Source organism: Poecilia mexicana, unplaced genomic scaffold (assembly GCF_051168715.1).
Source record: "Poecilia mexicana isolate PSO_F unplaced genomic scaffold, ASM5116871v1 scaffold_7, whole genome shotgun sequence".
NCBI lineage: Eukaryota > Metazoa > Chordata > Actinopteri > Cyprinodontiformes > Poeciliidae > Poecilia > Poecilia mexicana.
Window position 1 is genome coordinate 12,587,176 of NW_028263376.1, and position 18,471 is coordinate 12,605,646.

Genomic DNA, 18,471 nt, shown 5'->3' on the forward strand with positions numbered 1-18,471 from the left:
GAATATGTATATGCCATTTTAAGTTTTTCATCAAACCATAGCCCTAAAAATTTTATACACTTTACCTGTTCTAACTCTTGATTATATAATTTCAATTTTATTTCCTTGTTCATTTTTTTCTGAGTAAACATCATTACTTTCGTTTTATCAACTTAGAACTTAAATCCCCATTGCAATGCCCATTTCTCTATTTCAATAATAACCTCTTGTAATGTTTTAACAATAAAATCAACATTTTTCCCTCTTTTCCAAACAGCTCCATCATCTGCGAAAAGTGAACAACCCATGTCTTTTCCAATATCTTTAAATACGTCATTTATCATAATTGAAAACAATAATGCACTTATAATACTCCCCTGTGGAGTTCCATTTTCTACTACATATTTTCCTGAGATAATTTCTCCTATTCTAACTTGTATTTTCCTGTTTGTTAAAAAGTCTTTAATCCATTCAGCAGTGTGTTCCAGATGTGCCTCCAATTAAATCAAATGTGTCAATTAACCTACCAGAAGTTTAGAAATTAATGGAATTGTTTAATCCCATGAAATTAAAACGTGAGCTGAGAGCCCGCCTTTCATTTTTATTTAAGTTATGTGCAAACGTTTGATTCTCTATTAGTATTTTTAACAGGCGCACTTTAGCCAAGCCGTAAAGCTTCAATGTGGGTGTAACCAGTGCCATAGGGTGTAACGTGATTGAGCACCGAACTAGCCAATAGGAGACGGGATACCTCTGGTCAGCTTTGTGGACCAATTAGAATTCTCAGCCAACGTGCGTTGCGTCTTCTAGGCGGCCTCTAATTGGTGGATGCTGTACATGGGTGTACGTAATCTGTTGGATCACGTTTGGAACAGAGGAAGGAGGAAGCAAACACCGAGAGAAGAGAACCCGAGGAGAAGCAGCTCGACTCTCATTTTACCTCGTCTTACCTTCCACCTACTTTACCCGAGGAAAATCATGGCTCAGTAAGTTTTCTAAATACGCTGCACTTATTTTGGCAGTGGCACAACGATTGGTTGTTGTCGACCTTTATGCTTTAGATTTAGCGATTCCTTAGCCTGTTTTAAAGGGGGTAATCTTCTCTGTTGCAAAGTTTTAGTAGTTGTCTTGCTGAGTGTCTAAAAAACTCTTGCCATAAGTGCAAATAAATATTTGACATGACGTTTAACATGTAAAACTACACGGATTAGTGACTCAGTAATCACATTGTACTCTGGGAATTGAAGTCATCTTGGACTCTGCTCTTTAGGCCCTTTATTGTCGTAAAAGACCCAGAAAACCCATACCAAAGGGATGTAAAAGTTTTTTAGTGTTCCAGTCTGATACCAGTCTGCCATCAGGTCCTGACTTTATATATTATACGACTCCTCTTGATTTCAGAGCAGACATTGCACTCATTGGGTTGGCTGTCATGGGCCAGAACCTGATCATGAACATGAACGACCATGGCTTTGTGGTGAGACCCTGATTTTCCTTTATTTACATTTCTCCTTGGCACGTCATGTTCTGCTGCTGTTGTGAGTTTTTTTCTCCTCAGTAAGAGCAACATCTCTGCTCTGCAGGTCTGTGCTTACAACAGAACCGTCTCCAAGGTGCACGACTTTCTGCAGAACGAGGCAAAGGGCTCGAAGGTGGTCGGAGCCGAGTCCCTGGAGGACATGGTGTCCAAGCTGAAGAAGCCCAGGAGGATCATCCTGCTGGTTAAGGCTGGACAGGCCGTGGATGACTTCATTGATAAACTGGTTGGTTTTTTTCTACCAAAACATCAGGGGAAAAAAAAAATGTCATGAAATATTGTATTCTTAAGAATCCAGTTATATGGTAACCTTGAATAAATATACCATCATTTCTATATATTTACACAAAGATTTGAAACAAAACAAAACAACTGACCTAAACAAACTTTATTTTAATTAGAGAAGGAGTAATTATATTATTATTTTTGGAGTTTAATTTAAAAAAAAAAAAATCAAGTTAATATTTAAGACAGTTGCTTTGATGTATAATTTCATATTCTGCTGGATTTAAAACCGAAAATCTGTAGAAAAGAAATCTGAAATCATCAGATCAGACTTCAAAAAGAACAGAAATCCAGTATATCATGATTGGTGCATCTCTGTTTTAAACTTTGGATCATTATCACATAAGCTGTTAGCAGTTATGAAATAATTTCATTTTTTTTAAAAGCTTGGTATGCCTTCATCTTAAATCCACTTCGTATTCTTTTTTTTTTAACAGGTTCCTCTGTTACAAGCCGGAGACATCATTATTGACGGAGGCAACTCTGAGTACAGAGACACGACTGTGAGTCACAGAAGTTTGGCAGAAACGTTTCGTTTTTTTGTTTCCCAGCATAAATTTTCAAAGTTGCTCTTGTGTTTTGGTCACACAGCGGCGGTGTAAGAGCCTGAAAGAGAAGGGCTTGCTGTTCGTTGGGAGCGGAGTCAGCGGTGGAGAGGAGGGAGCTCGCTATGGACCCTCGCTCATGCCAGGGGGACATAAGGAGGCCTGGTGGGTCCTAAAAAAAATTACTGAAAGTTTTCTTTATTTTTTGTTTCTTTCGTGGTTAAAAGTTCATGTTTGCAATTAGCTGGTTAAATATAAACATTTGACGTCATTCATTTTTAAAGGCCGCATATCAAAGACATCTTCCAGAGCATTGCTGCTAAGGTTGGGACAGGAGAGCCCTGCTGTGACTGGGTGGGTGCAGCCGTTTCTTCTTTAAGCATTTAGGATCCAGCAGCGTCGGCTGACGTCGTCGTGCGTTTGTGGGGCAGGTCGGAGACGAGGGCGCGGGTCACTTTGTGAAAATGGTCCACAACGGCATCGAGTACGGAGACATGCAGCTGATCTGCGAGGCCTACCACCTGATGAAGGACGTCCTGGGGATGGACCACGACGAGATGGCGCAGGTGGGGTTCGGGAAGAGAGCGTCCGTCGACGTCTTTTCTCCCGTCGTGTTAACTTCCTTCTGTTTTAAAACGCTCAGGCGTTCGACAGCTGGAACAAGACGGAGCTGGACTCCTTCCTGATTGAGATCACGGCCAACATCCTTAAATACAAGGACGCCGACGGGACGCACCTGTTGCCCAAGATCCGCGACAGCGCCGGACAGAAGGGCACGGGGAAATGGACGGCCATTTCAGCCCTGGAGTACGGCACACCCGTCACTTTAATCGGTAGGAGGAAATCAGAAACGAGGAAGTTTCTTGTTTCCCTTCGTCTTCCTGCAGTTCTGGTTTCTTTCGGTAAACTCCACTCCTTGTAACAAAAAGGATTAGGACACACCTGCTAGGATTACAGCCTCAGACAGTTATTGAAGAGTAAAGGTCAGATTTATTTCAAGTCAACAAGTGTTTTTTGGATGTGATCATTATGAGGCTGCAGGTTAAGAAGATCGGAGGCTTTTCTGGCTGCTTGCTGCTCTCTAGTGACATAAGAAGGATTTGGATTTGTTGTTTACTTTTGTATTGTTGTGATTATCACAGAAGGACATGAAGTAAGGCTAACATAAAAAAAAAAAAAATGAGGGAGAACTCACTTTAGGACACACGACTGTAAGTAAAGCAGCTCAAAGATGAAAAGTTGATCTTTTGTAGCATGAACCGGCCCGTTACCAAACCCATCCAGGCTTTGCTAGGATTAGCGTTTTTTAATGCCGTCCGCTCTGCTGCTGTCGGCCGCCGCACACCGAACAGAGCTTCATTGTGTGAGAAGAGTCCCAGCTTGTGTGGAGCAGTAGTATGCATGGCATGGGGGGGGGGATGACTTTAGAGGCCTCATCAGTTTTTCTCTTGCGTCATCTCACTGGGCAGTTTGGTTTTCGCAAAGTCATGCTGACTAAACAAAGTCTTTACAGTAGAAAAGGATTTTATTTATGTGGCAAAACTTAAGATTTCTGCCTTCTGTGACACGCCCACTTAACCTCCATAAATAATGCTGAGTCATGCTGATTGTAATCTTAACAGTGCTCTGTTGATAAGATTGTGTTGCTTTACGTTGGCTCCTCTACGTCCGAGAGATTTCAGGAAATCTAACCGCCTTCTGTCCCTGATTTCATATTCACCAGCCTTTTCTCTCCTCCTCCCTTCTTTCCTGCGTCTCAGGGGAGGCCGTCTTTGCCAGATGCCTGTCCTCTCTGAAGGAGGAGCGGGTCCAGGCCAGCCGCAGGCTCTCCGGCCCCCAGGGGCTCAAATTCAACGGCAACAAGGCCGCTTTCCTGGAGGACATTAGGAAGGTACAGATGAACAGCACAGAATGTGCCGGGCAGGAGATTGTGCTCCTGAAATACATTATTATTATTATTTGATTTATTTATTTGTCAATATTTGTTTAACCCTTAACTGTCACGAGGACTCTGGTGTCCCTGCAGACCATTTGGATAGCATGGAAGCGTTTTCAGGCTGGCAGTTAAGGGGTTAAATCAACAACAGTAATATTCAGTATGAAGTCAAAATTGTAGCATTTCTCAAATATTTAAACACTTAATCAATTTAAAAAATTAGTTTGTCTCCGTACATTGTTAGCTACCTGCAAAATCTGCTTTACCCGATGGCCATTAAGGAGCTAAAATCTAATATTTTTGCTGTATATTAGATTTTTATTGTGCTACAGCTTAACTGAGAAAATCAAGTTTCACAAAATCATCTGCATTTTTGGCTGCAGATGCATCTGCATGAAATCAGAACCTGACTAACGCAAATGTTGCTCCAGAAACCTGGTAAACTACGGTAAAAACAAAACTATATTAACACTAATGAAGTTTTGTAAACATCATAACTTGGAGTTTACCGTCGCTGCTGACTGGAGGGTTTTATTTGACCTAAAACGGAGAGATCGAGTTTCGCTTTGCTGCAGTCGTTGAATCTCTAAGAAAAGTTCAAACCAGATTAACTCAATAATTGCATAAAAAATGGCTACATATAGAAAAGTGTGGCACAATTTAATAGAGATATCAACATTGCTGCTTTCCAAATTCTTATGAAGCACAAGCAGGTTTATTAAAGTGTTGTAATATTGACGTTTTGAGGAACTCAACTTGTGTTGAGCATGGCAGATTTCCTGTTTTAAACCTGAGCGGGTGGAAAGCGTGAGCTCCTGCATGTCGCAGCGGACTGCGCTTCAGAATATTCTGCCCCGTTAAAAGCGATTGCTTTTGTTTTCTGCAGGCTCTCTACGCCTCCAAGATCATTTCCTACGCGCAGGGCTTCATGCTGCTGCGGCAGGCGGCCAAAGAGTTCGGCTGGACGCTCAACTACGGCGCCATCGCCCTGATGTGGCGAGGAGGCTGCATCATCCGAAGGTGCTGCTCGACCTCGTTTCATTCTCATTTTATGCATGTTTTAATAAAAGATATGGGGCTTCAGTAGAACGTCTTTCTGCTGCCTGAGGGAAAAAAAGCTTTACTGCTGTGGTGTTGAGGAAGTTAAATCGGATCTTCTTTTTTGTTATTGTGGTGTCGTAATGTGGGAATTTTAGTGGAAGAAAGTGCAGCCTTTCCTTTACAGTCAGATGGAGTGAGGAATGATGACACAGTGGTTGCAGCACTGCTTTTCTGATGTAAAGTGTTGCATCAGTCTAAATCACATGCAACATCTCTCTTTCTCTCTCTCCAGTGTTTTCCTCGGTAAAATCAAAGAGGCCTTTGACCGAGACGCTGACCTGCAGAACTTGTTGCTGGACAACTTTTTCAGCAATGCTGTGCAAGACTGTCAGGTATGAGGAAGTGGGAAGTCGAGCAAACCCGAGCTTACAACAGCCACATTGGCAAAGTCTGTTTCCTTCTTTTTACAAAGAAAAGCTGTGATGCAAAGCCGTGACTTATTGCTGTAACGTCCAGCTGTCTGCTAACATCTCTTCACATTTCGGGTCAAGTAAATTCAGTCCAAGCTGTTGGGAAAACGAAGCCTGGCAACCGATTTAAAATTGACTGAACCCATTTTAAATTTAGACAGATTCACACGTTTAGGATTCGCTGCAAATATAAAATCTGTTCGTCCTGACCAGATGTGCTGCATTTTTTTTTTTTAACCTTCTGTCTGTAGGAGTCGTGGCGCAGAACGGTCTGCGCCGGCGTCCAGCACGGCATCCCGATGCCCTGCTTCACCACGGCTCTGTCCTTCTACGACGGATACAGACACGACATGCTGCCTGCCAACCTGCTGCAGGTAAATATGGCGACAGCTGCTGGGAATCGGCTCCCACTGAGAGCAGCAGAGGGTCGAGTCAAAGTCTGGATCTAAATCCAGTTGATCTGTGGCAAAGAATGTAGCTGCATAAAGCTGGTGGAGATGAACCCTAAAAGACCTGCAGACGTATGTTTTCTGCTTAATCAAGTCAGGAAAGCTGAATTCAAATAAACACTTTTTTTTTTTAAATCTGTTGATCTATCACATAAAACTACAATTAAACACATTGGCATTTGTGGTTGAGATGTGAGCAAGATCAAGCGGTGTGAAGGCATCAGTTTTGATCATCAGTCGCTGACGTGGCTTTGATGTTGTCGTTTTCAGGCCCAGAGGGACTACTTTGGCGCTCACACATACGAGCTGCTTTCAAACCCCGGGCATCACATCCACACCAACTGGACGGGCCACGGCGGAAACGTCTCCTCTTCCTCCTACAACGCTTAACAACCACCGTCACCTGGTGCAAAAAAAACAAACAAAAAAACCCAACAACAAATAAGATGAGTAAAAGAGGACGTTGCTCGGAAAAGAAGAGCCCGTGTCCCACATTCCAGCTCCATGACCAACCTCGGCTTCATCCTGACTTTTACTCTTCAGAGACCTCTTGCAGTTTTATTTATCAAGACATGGGATCATAGCGCGTGTGTTGCCTTCCTACTTCTGATCTGTTCTGATGTAGCTGCAGTCACACACACACACACACACAACAACCCGTTAGCCTCATCTGGACACCAGGCTAACGTTCATCAGTCGTCTTGGACTCAGCGTTGACACTGGATTAAGGTGAAGCATTGCACTGATCTGTAAAAGGCTAAATAAAGATCTCAATCCCTTTATAATTAGCTTTGATGGTCCTTACGCCGTGCGAGCTGTGAACAAAGACTGAGGTTTGTTTGTGTGTAACTCTAAATTAGGAAACTCATTACAGACTCTGGTAGCCGCGCAGAGACAGACACTCACACTTACATTCAAATGGAGGCATTTGATTGTAAGCTTTAACATTGACGCATCAAGAGTCACGATATGCAAATTCTCTTTTTCAAGTTTGAAGCAAAATATATAACCATACATTTGGGGTAAAGTGTAATTTAAGTTGTTGTCCAGCAAGGGGACTTGGGGCTTCTTTAGGCTGCAGAGTAAAAAAAGCCTCTGAGTAAATTAATCACATTTTGTTTTTTAGATTTAATTGGAATTTAAACTGCTTAATTGTAACTGCTACCAGAGATCCTTCCTTCCATCACCAACCACTCCTTAAACACACATAGATGATATGATTTATGGTAAATATTATCGAAGTATTTTTGAACCTGAGGGTGACAGTTTGGGTCAGATTACTAAAACTGTGAGTGGATTGGACGTTCCAACAGAAAAATGATCCAAAACAAATTGAAACTGATTGAAAGTCAAATATTTGCACCCAGTTCCTGTTTAAATTAATTTCGAGGTGTTTGCCGTGTAACCATCAATCAAGGAGAAAAGTTCAAATTAAAACTCCAAAATTAAATCAACAATGTGAGAAAAACACAAACGTGTAAAACTAAATCAGTCAACCGTCCCTCGACTCTTTGAACATCTTCAAGCTGATGATCAGATTGGGTTTTATAAAAAAAAATAAAAATAGTCCTTTTGTTCTAATGCGACGGCTTCTCTGGGAATAATGTGTCACGTCACCAGCTTCAATAATAGATGGAGCAACGCAGCAGCTACTGCACCCACCACAGGGAAGGATGCTGCATCTGTCAACACAGCTGTTACCACACTCACTGGTCATCAGCAAACAAAGCTTCATTATTACACCTCGTCTTACCTTGGGTGACTCTTACGTTGATGTTAGCATAACGTTCCCCTTCCCTCATCATGAGACACTTCAGACCTTTACTCCGTGTTGAAGCTTGTATCTTACAGTAAGTACAGTATAAATATTGTTACTGATTTATTAAGGAACACAATAAGACTCAGTAACCTGGTGAGGGTCACTGGGTAAACTTTTCGGCTCTTGTCTTCTTGCAGGCCCCTGATTAGCAGCTGTTGCATCAGAGCTCAGTGAAACCTCATGGAGGTGAAACTGTGACTCATCTGCATTAAAGAGGACAGACACTAAAGAGAGGTGATGCATAATGGAGCAGGTGATTGCATCGACTTCCCTTTGTCCACACAATGGACGTGAAACCAGCATAAACTAATTCAGCAGGGTGAAATTCGTATTATTTCTTAGGGTTAGGTACATTTCTTGCATAATAGGGCTCTAAAAAGTACAACCTTCAACTAAAATGTCGGGGGTTTGTGATGTAAAAACCTTTCGCACAAGTAAAGTGACATTATCCTATACAACTCAACTTAAAAACAAGCCAATCTGTTATTTTTAAATGCATTGTGAGCAGGTGTGCTCCATTTGTGTTTTGTAAGGCAGACAGAAACTGTCGAGCTGTGGGAATAACTCTTTAAGAATCAGACAACGGACTAGGTACCTTAAACGTTATGAAAAACTGGAGTATAACTTTGACTAGACCTCTATGAAACACAGAGTAACATATGTAATTAATATTTCCACAAACCTACAGCTGTAGATCGGGCAGCCTTTGCGTGTTTGTGTGAGTACAAGGAGCTTGGATGTGGACATTCATGCTGCTGACATCAACACCAGGTGTGTGAATCAGGCACCAAAACACACAGATTGTCATTAGGCCAAAAATATTTTCCATTTTGTATTTTCTAATCAGCTGTCACAATTTAATCATTTCTAAAGTCATTTAGATGCATTTCATTGGTACTCTTGTTTCCTTCTATGAGCCAAAGACATGACTGTGAGGTTAATTGGTCTCTAATTTATCTTTTGGTATGCGTGTGTGTGCATGGCTGTTGTTAAGAAACAACTGATAACTAACATCTTTTGTAGTTTATTACGTATAGTTAACGTTTTTCTTTTTGTTTCTATTTTATCGGTGTTACCAGCAGTCTATTTCTAACTTCCTTAATGTGTTGAAAAAAAGATCCATTGAAATAATCAAGGTGCAACAGCACAACCTGCTGGAGGAAGACTGTAGCTACACTCCAACTAGTCAAGTTGAACACCTTACATTATACATGTGAACAAGTAGCTGCTGTCCTAGCAGAGCATGATAAATCCTTCCAGTCAGGAGGAATGGGGTCAAAGGTCCGCCAATCTACTGTGGAAGGATATTTAATCTGTCTCAAATTACTCATCTCTACCAAATGCAAAGATAAAACCAGAAGTTTAAACACACTGAATACAAAAACAGCATATAATTGTTTGAACAGATGAACGCGACGCCTTCAAGCATCTGGAAATTGTTCCCAAGAATGAACCAGACCTGTGCAGCTGCATGAGTCGCTTCCTGATGTTTTCAGCAGTGTGTTCCAGATGTGCCTCCAATTAAATCAACTGTGTCAATTAACCTACCAGAAGTTTCCAAAGCCATCTGGGCTTCCCCTCATTGGTGGTAATAGTCCTAATTTTGAAGACGTCAATAAGTAAATATTCACATATTCTTCCATTATTTGTGGTTGTGGCAGGTATAAATAATTTTGACCTAAATTAAGAGAAGTTTGGCTGATTCGACTAAAGGCAGAGAGGGAAAAAATGATCCATGTTTTATCTGAATGTACAATAAGAAATAGCGTTGGTAATCCGAAGGGAGGATTAACACCACAGTGAAAGAAAAAGTGGAATTCACCACATACCAGTTAAAACATTTAAGATTAGTTCTCAACTCTTACGTTTAAATTTAAGAAAAAGAAGGCATTTTCTTTAACAATGTGCGCACAACCACTCAGATCATACGCCATCCCTCGCTGTCTCCAAGGAGACAGTGAACGGTCATCAAATGCAAGGAACACGTGACGTCAGTCACCTTTCTTTGCAAGCTTCCCGCTCAGGATAGCGTATCACCCACTCTTCATCGTGGTTAGCGAGACCATACAAATTAGAAACACATTTCTCAAGTCGCAAACTATAGAAATGATCCCTGAAAGTATAGTCTTGACTCACCAAACCTCCTCCACGTCTTCTAGTACGAACCCCCTACCCTTCTCAGTGACGGTGCAGGCAAAGCGACGAAAGCTCCACAGGTAATTAATGTAAAACTTAATAACACAAACCCCATTTAGATTGTTTTAATTACAATAGTTACAAGTATAAAGTATCCTGTGACAAATTATGTTTATTTACATAAAGTTGAGAAGTTGACTTCTCAACTTCCAGAGATTTAGCTACACTGAAAGTCATAACTTAAATATAAATGCTGCATTAAAATGGGAAAAACTCGGATATAAATAAGAGTTTATATATATATATATATATATATATATATATATATATATATATATATATATATATATATATATATATTTGTCTTTTCTGGTTACCCATAAGGCATTGCGTTTTAATGTTCCACCTCTCAGACGCTACTATCCCACGTGGTAGAATATGCGAACAATAACCGACGCACTGTCCCCATATCCCGGTCTGCTACATGCAAACTGGGGGTCGCTGTTCAATGTGTGCGGTCTTCAGCGTTCCTAAATTAAGCCAAATAACAAAAATGATAAACAGAAAGGCATATACGTGATGTTTAATGCGATTAAAAACTCGTAGTCTGTAAGTCTCTTGCTCAAAATGGATAGTTCATTCCTCAAAAGCAAATATGCAAGTCAATGAAACTCAGTGTCATCTAAAAGAAAAGTCCTGGCATGTTTGTGGAGAAGATAGTCAAATGGCTTTGTCATGTTTTCATGCAAAAATGTCAGACCTTGCTGACACTACCTGAAAATGGTAAAGAGTGCTACACTATTTGCACAGCCATTTAAAATATAGTTTAGTTACACAGTACTTATTCAGGACACTTATACTCCACTGCTCTGTCAAGGTCGTTTGCTCTATTGTGAAACAAAATAAGCAGTTTTGCATAGTCACAATCTTTTTTCTTTATGATTAAAAAAAATGTCTGCAAATACTTGTACATATTGCTCAGTTATCTTTATTTCCTCTAAAGTTTATACTTTGTATGCTGTGCGTGCTTGAAAGGAAAAAAAAGTAAAATGCCTTGACCTGCATACAAATGTTTCACATTTTTACTGCATTGTGCTCTATGCAATTGTTTTTTCACAGCATTATGCATAAGCCAAGTACAAACTTATTTACAACAGAGAAAAGCTATACACAACTGTAAACAATATTAATCAAAGTTGAGGTTCACTGAAATTGCTCAACTTGGCAGACTTTTCAAAGAAATAATAAAACATAATGCATAATTTTGACAGATTTTGAAAACTAGCTGAACAGTTTGGCATGTAATGATTCCAGCAATGAAATGACTTACAGGGAATGACTATCCAGGATAAGTATGGTTCATTTGGACCGACATAAGCAAATGACGTAAAAATGCAGAAAATTTGATGGAAGCAATTGATTGATGTCTGAACGCATTAACAATTTGTTGGGAAATAATGAGACATATGGTGACTAAATGCTGTGGAAGTTGAATTAGTGATAAAAATAAAATGGATTCCAAGCAGAGAAATGCAGTAAAGCAATTGAGGAAAAGTAACACTTTGTAGAATTGCATGATAGCTTAACCAATAGTTGAGGAGGACACGACTCCTTTTCATTGCGACTTGCCACACTGGGTCAGAATATTAAAGATTTGATGGCGTACAATAAATCATCTCTATTAAAATTATTTTGTTACAACTTGATCTGTTACAACCTGATCTTAGGTCAGATTCAAATATTTGAAGAAGTGGAATTATAGATTTTAATCATAAAAACAAACAAAAACCAAACACTTGTAATATAATTTTGTATGTAATGAATCCATACACCAGTTTCACTTTCTAAAAAAAAAAAGTTGTAAATCTGAGGTCTTAAATGAAAATCACAGCACTGAAAAAAATAACTCTACAAAACTATCAGCTACCTTAAGTAAAAAGTAACATGCTTACCAAAACTGAGACCACATACAACTTAAAAAAAAGACTACTTTTTATTTTACATCGCAACACTAGCATCAATACACAAAGTGTGATTTTGCGCTCAGATCTTTATACTGAAAAATGCCAATACACTTCATCATGAAAGCAAACAGCTATCAACATATCCTGCTATGCTAATACAACTTTTGATCACAATAAATAATATAAGGTTTTATACTCGCATATACCGGTAACTTGTGAAGTATTTATGAACATGTTCAAGTGAGGTAGAATTGAACAGTTTTTGGAGGACAAAATGAATTTTTTTCTAACAAGCAGGATGACTTTGGTCCCAATGTGTCAAAACAAACAAATATGTGAAAATAATTTTGATATCACTCTAGCTGAGTGGGTCGAATGTTTCTTGCTAATGAGGCGACGTAGATCCTTCCCAGAATTAAGGCGATTTCGGCTTCGTCATCAAGCGTCGCCGACTCCAAACTGGGGCTCAGAAGAAAATTGGGCTTTTTCCAAATCCGACGACCCTAGACATGTGAATTAAAGTGTTGGCAGTTCAATTAAAGTCAAAAACAAGTCTTTGTCAAGAGGGTATTTTCCCTAGTTAAATTAAGTTTTATTTCACACTTCCCTTTGATTCACAAAACATAGAAAAATGCATTCGAAACCACTTCAAACACAAACTTTCAATGGGAACTATTCAAACATTCACCAGGAACATCTTCCAAACTTCAGCACTCTTTCAGTGTTTTTCCCCCTCCCGTCACACAGACTTCACAAACAAAGTCACATTTTCACACAGAGGGTGGTAACAAGGAGAAAGTAAGACGAGCATTCACATCGCATTGGACAGCAAGAAAAGATCTACTAAAAGATACAGATATTCATAGCACTTGACAATTCAGTGTGATTTTTTTTTTTTTAATATAAAGAATCAGGGATGGATAGAAAAATGATACGAGTAAGCAGAAAACTCAGGGATCTTGAGATGCAAGAAATGTCCTTGTGATGGTCACTGAGAACACACACGTACTTTGCTTCTTCCTCTCACACTCGCACAAAGCCACAGGTTCTTCTCACCTCTCCCAGGCATTTGTCTTTCAAAAAATATATAAATAAAGCACAAACAGTTCTTGCTTTCCTTCCTTTTGCTCACTCTCATTCGGTCCAACACCAAATCCACTCATCGAGATCAAAAAGCGACAAGGGCAGACAAGATTTCTATATCCCGAAAAGAGGAAAGAAAAAAAAAAAAAAGAGGGGGAGGGGAGAGAAAAGAAAGGCAACACCCACCGTCTAACACTGTATACGCAGAGTGAAGTTGTGTTCTCGGATGATAAAGCATTTACACGTGGGAGGAGGGGAAGGGATACTGAGATCTGCCGAACATTGCAGCCAATGACGCGACTCCTCCCGGGAAATTGTGAAAGAGTTGGTGAACTGCGGAAGAAACGTTCATGAAGGCGTTTCCAAAGGAAAAGAAAAAATAAAACAAACCAAAGAAATACAATATGATGCATAAATATATATAATTATCTCACAGCCAGCTTTCGACAGACTGCGGGGAGACCTCAACATACTCGTGCACGTTTATGAACAGTTATGGTGCATGCACGGCCGTCTCTTCATAACATATTCTCACAAACGAAACTACGCAGGAGGATTCCACAAACTAAATGTTTTACCCATTCAATGCATGACTACACAGTCAGTCACACAAGTAGAAATGTTTGCTTTTACTAAAATAAAAGGCAGTGTTTCTTTCTTAAATAAGATATAAGCCATTCCTTCCTGTAGGTATACTTACCAGATTTGCCTAACAGCAAGAGAAAACGTCAACTCTCACCTAGCTCTACATTCCCCAGCTAGAAGACTTGGACTCCATTGACGTGCCAAAGCCGGAGCTGAAGCCACTGCTGGAGGCCGTGTTAGTGCCTCCGGCCCAGCCCAGGCTGGCTGAGCTGGGGCTGCTGTAGCTGGTGCTGGCAGAGCTATACGTCTGATCTCTGGTGGTTGAGGCTGTGCCTGCCGCCGTGGTCAAGCCCTGCTGGTTAGCCAGCATGCCCATCATCCCCCAGCTGCTCTGCAGTGCCGCCTGAGCTGCTGCCACCATCGCTGGGTTAAGGCCCAGAGCCCCAAAGTTAACCCCTCCACTACCGCTGCCTAGCCCCCCGCGATTACTGCCGTAGCCCTGACTGAACCCGCCAGCCCCAAACCGACCCCGATCCATCATTTGCCTACTGTTATTGTGTTTGGGCTCAGCGTTGGAGATGTGCACGCTGACGCCCTTGATGATCAGGTCCTCTCCGCACAGAGCCTGGGCGACCTAAGGAAGAACAGAAGGAGAACATTTAACACCGCAGGCTGTTGATTACTTCAGTCTATGGATGAACAATACTATTCCAAACAGTTTGTGCTTTCTTCATTAATTCAATGCTTTGCAAAAGTATTCACCCCTCTCAAACGTTTCCGCATGACAACTGGAGACTTCAGTGTAAATTTAGGGACATTTGTGGTGATAAATCAACTATTGAGCAGCTCTTACTTTTAAGGAGGAAAGAAAATGTATGTACTTCATTTGTTTTTACAAAAAAATTGTGTAGTCAGAATTTGTCTTCTATGTTTTTTGCTGCAGATACAGCAGAAAATCTTTTCAGGTATGTCTTTACCAGCTTTGTGTGTTTTGAAACTGAAGTTTTAACCCATTCATCTCTGTAAAATAATTCAAGCTTAATATAAACACACATTTGTGCATGTAAAATAAATAACGTGACAAATGTTTGAGAGGTATGAATGCTATCGATTCTTACTGTAACATCAGCTATCTTAAAATTTGAGCTAATATTCAGTGTAAGTGAAGAGTAGCAGCTCTGACCTGATCATCAGCAAACGTGACAAATGCAAAGGCCCGGAAAGGTTTGGGAATGAAGACATCAGTGACTTCACCGTACTGCATGAAGTACTGCCTCAGATCGTCCGTCGTCATGTCCTCTGTGCAGCGGCCGACAAAGATTTTACGGCTCCGCATCGGTTCGTCGGGAGATGCCTGACGAGAGAAAGAAGCCCAGTCAGGTTATAGATGGAGCGATTGATTGCGTTCAATCTATTGTGATGACTTGGAAAGTGATTTTCAAAACTTCTAAACTGCTTTAACGAAGGAATGCGACTACATCTTAACAGTGAAAGAAAACATCAGCTTCTCATTTTCCAGAGTATTCTGCTACGGTGTCCAGCTTACCTTTGAGTTGGGAAGTTTGCAGTCACACCATCGTCCATCAATCATGTGTCTCTGAGCAATGACTTTGGTTTGCGTCTCATAGTCTGCAAAGCGGACGAACCCAAAACCTTTTGAGTTGCCAGTTTTTGCATCTCTCTTCACCTGGGAACAGCAAAGAGTGAGAATGCCAGATTAATTTCCACTTTAAAGTTGCTATTCAGTCTAGTTAGAACTTAATATGAGGGGAAAAAAACAGGAGCATTTAAAGTTAAATGAGACATCAGTACCTGTACCATAATGACCTCCCCAAAGGTGCTAAAGTAATCCTTCAGGTCTTGTTCTGTTGTTTTCCAAGGCAACCCGAGGACTATGAGGTCTGACGTTTTCTGAAAACCTCTTTTGATTTTAACAGCCGATGCCGCGTCAATTTCCTCCATCTTCCTTTTGTTATCTGCAAAGAACAAATAAGATTCTGGCGTAAGAAAAAAAAAAAAACAATCACAAAAATCTAATTAGACACACAGAGAACAAAAAGTAAACATCCACAGAATCAACTATAAATCAACACCATTTATTCTGTGCCATTACGTATATTTGATATTTAGCTATGTTTATTAATGATGCAGCTTAAGTGTCATGATTTATTGACAGGTTTGTAACAAATTTGTAAAAAAAACAAAACAAAACAAACAAACAAAAAAAAACCTTATGTTACAAGCCACTATTACACCTGCTGACTATCTTAGAAAGCATTTAAACCCAAGAATGTTTTTTTTGTTTGCAAATTCAATAAATCATGTTTGACTATAGCTTTTCACCCAACAGTTTAATTTGTCGTTTATTGCCACAATACTGAGGTCAGAATGGTTCAGGTCTTACCTGTCTGACAGGATTTGATATCGTTTTTTTTTATTTATTTATTTTTTTTTAGCTCCTCTCACTTGTGGAGTTTTATTTTTACAAACAAATTATTTCTTTAGGCTTCATCTTCAGAACATAAAACATCTCGTTTCATTTGAATGCTGGCTCTGACACTTGTCATACAGATCTGGATGGATTGGAGCCTTTTCAAAAGTCACACATCAAACCTTTAAGGGTGATGTATAATTCAAATCTTAACTTTGACAAACGGATTTGGTTAGTCACATGGGGATCCATTTTTAAAGTTAGAACTCTGTTGTATTTGGAAGTCTTAAAACACTGGATCTACAGTTTAATTGCACCCCAATTTAATTGGTTCTTTTTATTGGCCCTTCTTCATTTTCTAAGTGATTTTAAACATGTTTTTGTTTACCAATGATGCACTGAATGGACAGGCACTTGTAGCTCTTAAGTTCTGGACCAAACTGCCCCTCATCTAAACACAAATCGTTACTGAATGGCTTTTAATACCTTAAAAGAGCTGACATTTTTCTGTTGAACCATGTTGATCATTTACCTATTGTAACTTGTGATTTCTTGACTTGTCTGTATGTTAGTTTTGTGCTTTAGATTTGTATTTTTAATTATACTACTTTTTGTACTATGCCTGAAAAATACATGCTATATAAATAACCTTGAATTTTTTTCTGAAACAGTGAAAAGTTTTTGAGGGATTTACGAAGGAGTGTGGATGTGGTTGATAAGTATTGTTTTCACACCAAACTCTAAAGAAAACCTATATACTGTGCTCTGCGTTAGCTTTTGCTATCTTTAGGAATTTGATTATAAAGTAACACAACTAGTAATGCAGAATAAAAACAGCATTTTATAGTGGGTTTTGTGCAATAGCTGCTAAATCTCTGACTGCACACTCGCTTTGAATACAGGCTGAAGTTTGCAGACAGTCTGCTGGTAAAAACCCCCCCCCCCAAAAAACAGGAAAACGCATATCCTGTCTCACCTTTGGGATAGTTTACGACATAGACCAGGTTTCCCCAGCTGCTCTCTGGTGCATGCAGGACGCCCTCCACCAGCCGGACCCCCCTCATGCACTGGGACTCCGGGTTTCTGTACCGAAGACCGCAAGCCCCCGGGAACTGGGCTGATACCGAGGATAGTAGAACAGTCCCATCGTCCTCTGAGGGGATCTCCATGGGCTCCTCGTTCTCATCCTCAGCCACCCGAATGTACAGCTCTGACATTTTGCTCCGGGATGGCTGAGCGCTGGTCCGAGAGCAGTCAGCTGATGACGGAGCTCAAGTTGCTGGTTAACCACTGAGGCTCAACGCGAGTTGGAAGGTCTTAAACGTGGCTCAGATTTTCTTCGGTTTAAACAAAAGAAGTAAATGTACAACAACGGAAGTCAGGAGCGGACAAACCGTGCTCATTCGACAGTTGTAACATTTAAAAGCTGGCGGTCATGAAAGCCCGATGTTTTCTCTCAACGGAACACGTAAACAAGTTAGCTAGCTAGCTAAAGAGCTAGCAAACTCAAAGCAGCTCGGAAAATGAATGACTATGTTTAATGTCAGCGAGTAAACAACTCTTATTCCGGCTTACAAGTGTGTAATCGAAAATACAATGCAAACAAAAACCTCCACAAGTTGTTATTTTCGGTGAAATTTCATGAACGAAATCTGCACAGCTACTCACGGCTAACAAAATGGCCGCGGACCGCTCACCTTGTAAAGATGACATCATCGTGCTGGAACAGCTCACTTTCATGTTTCTGTAGGGGAGGTGGAAAAATAAAAATAAATGAAATAAACATTATTACCACTGGTAATCTCTTTGAATAAATCATAGTTCGTGTTTTTGACGCTGTGTTAATGTTTTTGTCTTGCGGTTTTTGGTTTACAAATCTTAAGCGTAGTGACGTCTTCTTAAGGCAAAACCACGACGACTCACGTTAAAAACCGAAACAAAAGGGACTCAAGTTAATATTCTGGAAAATTGGATATGTACTTTTTAAAAATATGAAGCAAACTTAAAATAATTACCGTGAATTTGTATTAAAAAAAAATCCTAAAAAAAATAATTATTATAAATATTAATTACTCTGTACAATCTTTATTCTGTGCAGACAATGCTGAAATAAAACAAGCTGGTGCAGAGATTACTACATATAACAAATAAGAAATAAAATGGTTATGTTGAATTTATGTAAATCCCTTCAAACTATATATTTTTGCATAA

General features: G+C 40.0%; 2 protein-coding genes and 1 non-coding gene across 5 annotated transcripts; 1 reads left to right on the top strand and 2 right to left on the bottom strand.

Annotated features, from left to right (window-relative positions):
• Window positions 1-792: 792 nt before the first annotated feature.
• pgd (phosphogluconate dehydrogenase) lies at window positions 793-7,027 on the top strand. The gene is made up of 13 exons (XM_015009314.2): window positions 793-965; window positions 1,381-1,456; window positions 1,563-1,742; window positions 2,239-2,304; window positions 2,393-2,511; window positions 2,631-2,700; window positions 2,778-2,912; window positions 2,990-3,179; window positions 4,107-4,237; window positions 5,169-5,302; window positions 5,616-5,715; window positions 6,045-6,167; window positions 6,513-7,027. Exons 1-13 carry the CDS (start codon window positions 808-810, stop codon window positions 6,630-6,632), a joined length of 1,602 nt encoding a protein of 533 aa, XP_014864800.2. The 5' UTR covers window positions 793-807; the 3' UTR covers window positions 6,633-7,027.
• A 2,947-nt stretch (window positions 7,028-9,974) lies between these two features.
• On the bottom strand, window positions 9,975-10,190 carry LOC148158379 (small nucleolar RNA U3). Its single transcript, XR_015763880.1, has one exon. It is a non-coding gene; the product is annotated as a small nucleolar RNA U3 (small nucleolar RNA).
• A 979-nt stretch (window positions 10,191-11,169) lies between these two features.
• Window positions 11,170-17,969, bottom strand: tardbpa (TAR DNA binding protein a). 3 transcript variants are annotated; one of them, XR_001421030.2, is made up of 7 exons: window positions 17,237-17,967; window positions 15,642-15,805; window positions 15,376-15,516; window positions 15,013-15,183; window positions 14,379-14,463; window positions 13,431-13,577; window positions 11,170-12,664 (listed from the first exon to the last, which is right to left on the bottom strand). XR_001421030.2 is itself a non-coding variant. In XM_015009310.2 (6 exons), exons 1-6 carry the CDS (start codon window positions 17,475-17,477, stop codon window positions 13,483-13,485), a joined length of 897 nt encoding a protein of 298 aa, XP_014864796.1. In that variant the 5' UTR covers window positions 17,478-17,967; the 3' UTR covers window positions 12,732-13,482. The 3 variants fall into 3 exon arrangements, 2 of the variants coding, with proteins under 2 accessions (XP_014864796.1, XP_014864795.1); XM_015009310.2 differs by lacking the exon at window positions 11,170-12,664 and having other exon boundaries at window positions 12,732-13,577; XM_015009309.2 differs by lacking the exon at window positions 11,170-12,664 and having other exon boundaries at window positions 12,732-14,463; window positions 17,237-17,969.
• Between the last annotated feature and the right edge of the window lie 502 nt (window positions 17,970-18,471).

What these genes read in the sequence shown, in the direction of transcription:
- pgd (XM_015009314.2), top strand. Translation starts at nt 808, where the DNA reads ATGCTGTACATGGGTGTACGTAATCTGTTGGATCACGTTTGGAACAGA. An exon ending in CTGAGTACAGAGACACGACT is followed by an intron (nt 2,305 to 2,392) that starts GTGAGTCACAGA and finishes TTGGTCACACAG; the next exon opens with CGGCGGTGTAAGAGCCTGAA. An exon ending in GGAGGCTGCATCATCCGAAG is followed by an intron (nt 5,303 to 5,615) that starts GTGCTGCTCGAC and finishes CTCTCTCTCCAG; the next exon opens with TGTTTTCCTCGGTAAAATCA.
- tardbpa (XM_015009309.2), bottom strand. Translation starts at nt 17,477, where the DNA reads ATGTCAGAGCTGTACATTCGGGTGGCTGAGGATGAGAACGAGGAGCCC. An exon ending in GCAAACTTCCCAACTCAAAG is followed by an intron (nt 15,184 to 15,375) that starts GTAAGCTGGACA and finishes TTCTCTCGTCAG; the next exon opens with GCATCTCCCGACGAACCGAT. An exon ending in TCACGTTTGCTGATGATCAG is followed by an intron (nt 14,464 to 15,012) that starts GTCAGAGCTGCT and finishes GTTCTTCCTTAG; the next exon opens with GTCGCCCAGGCTCTGTGCGG.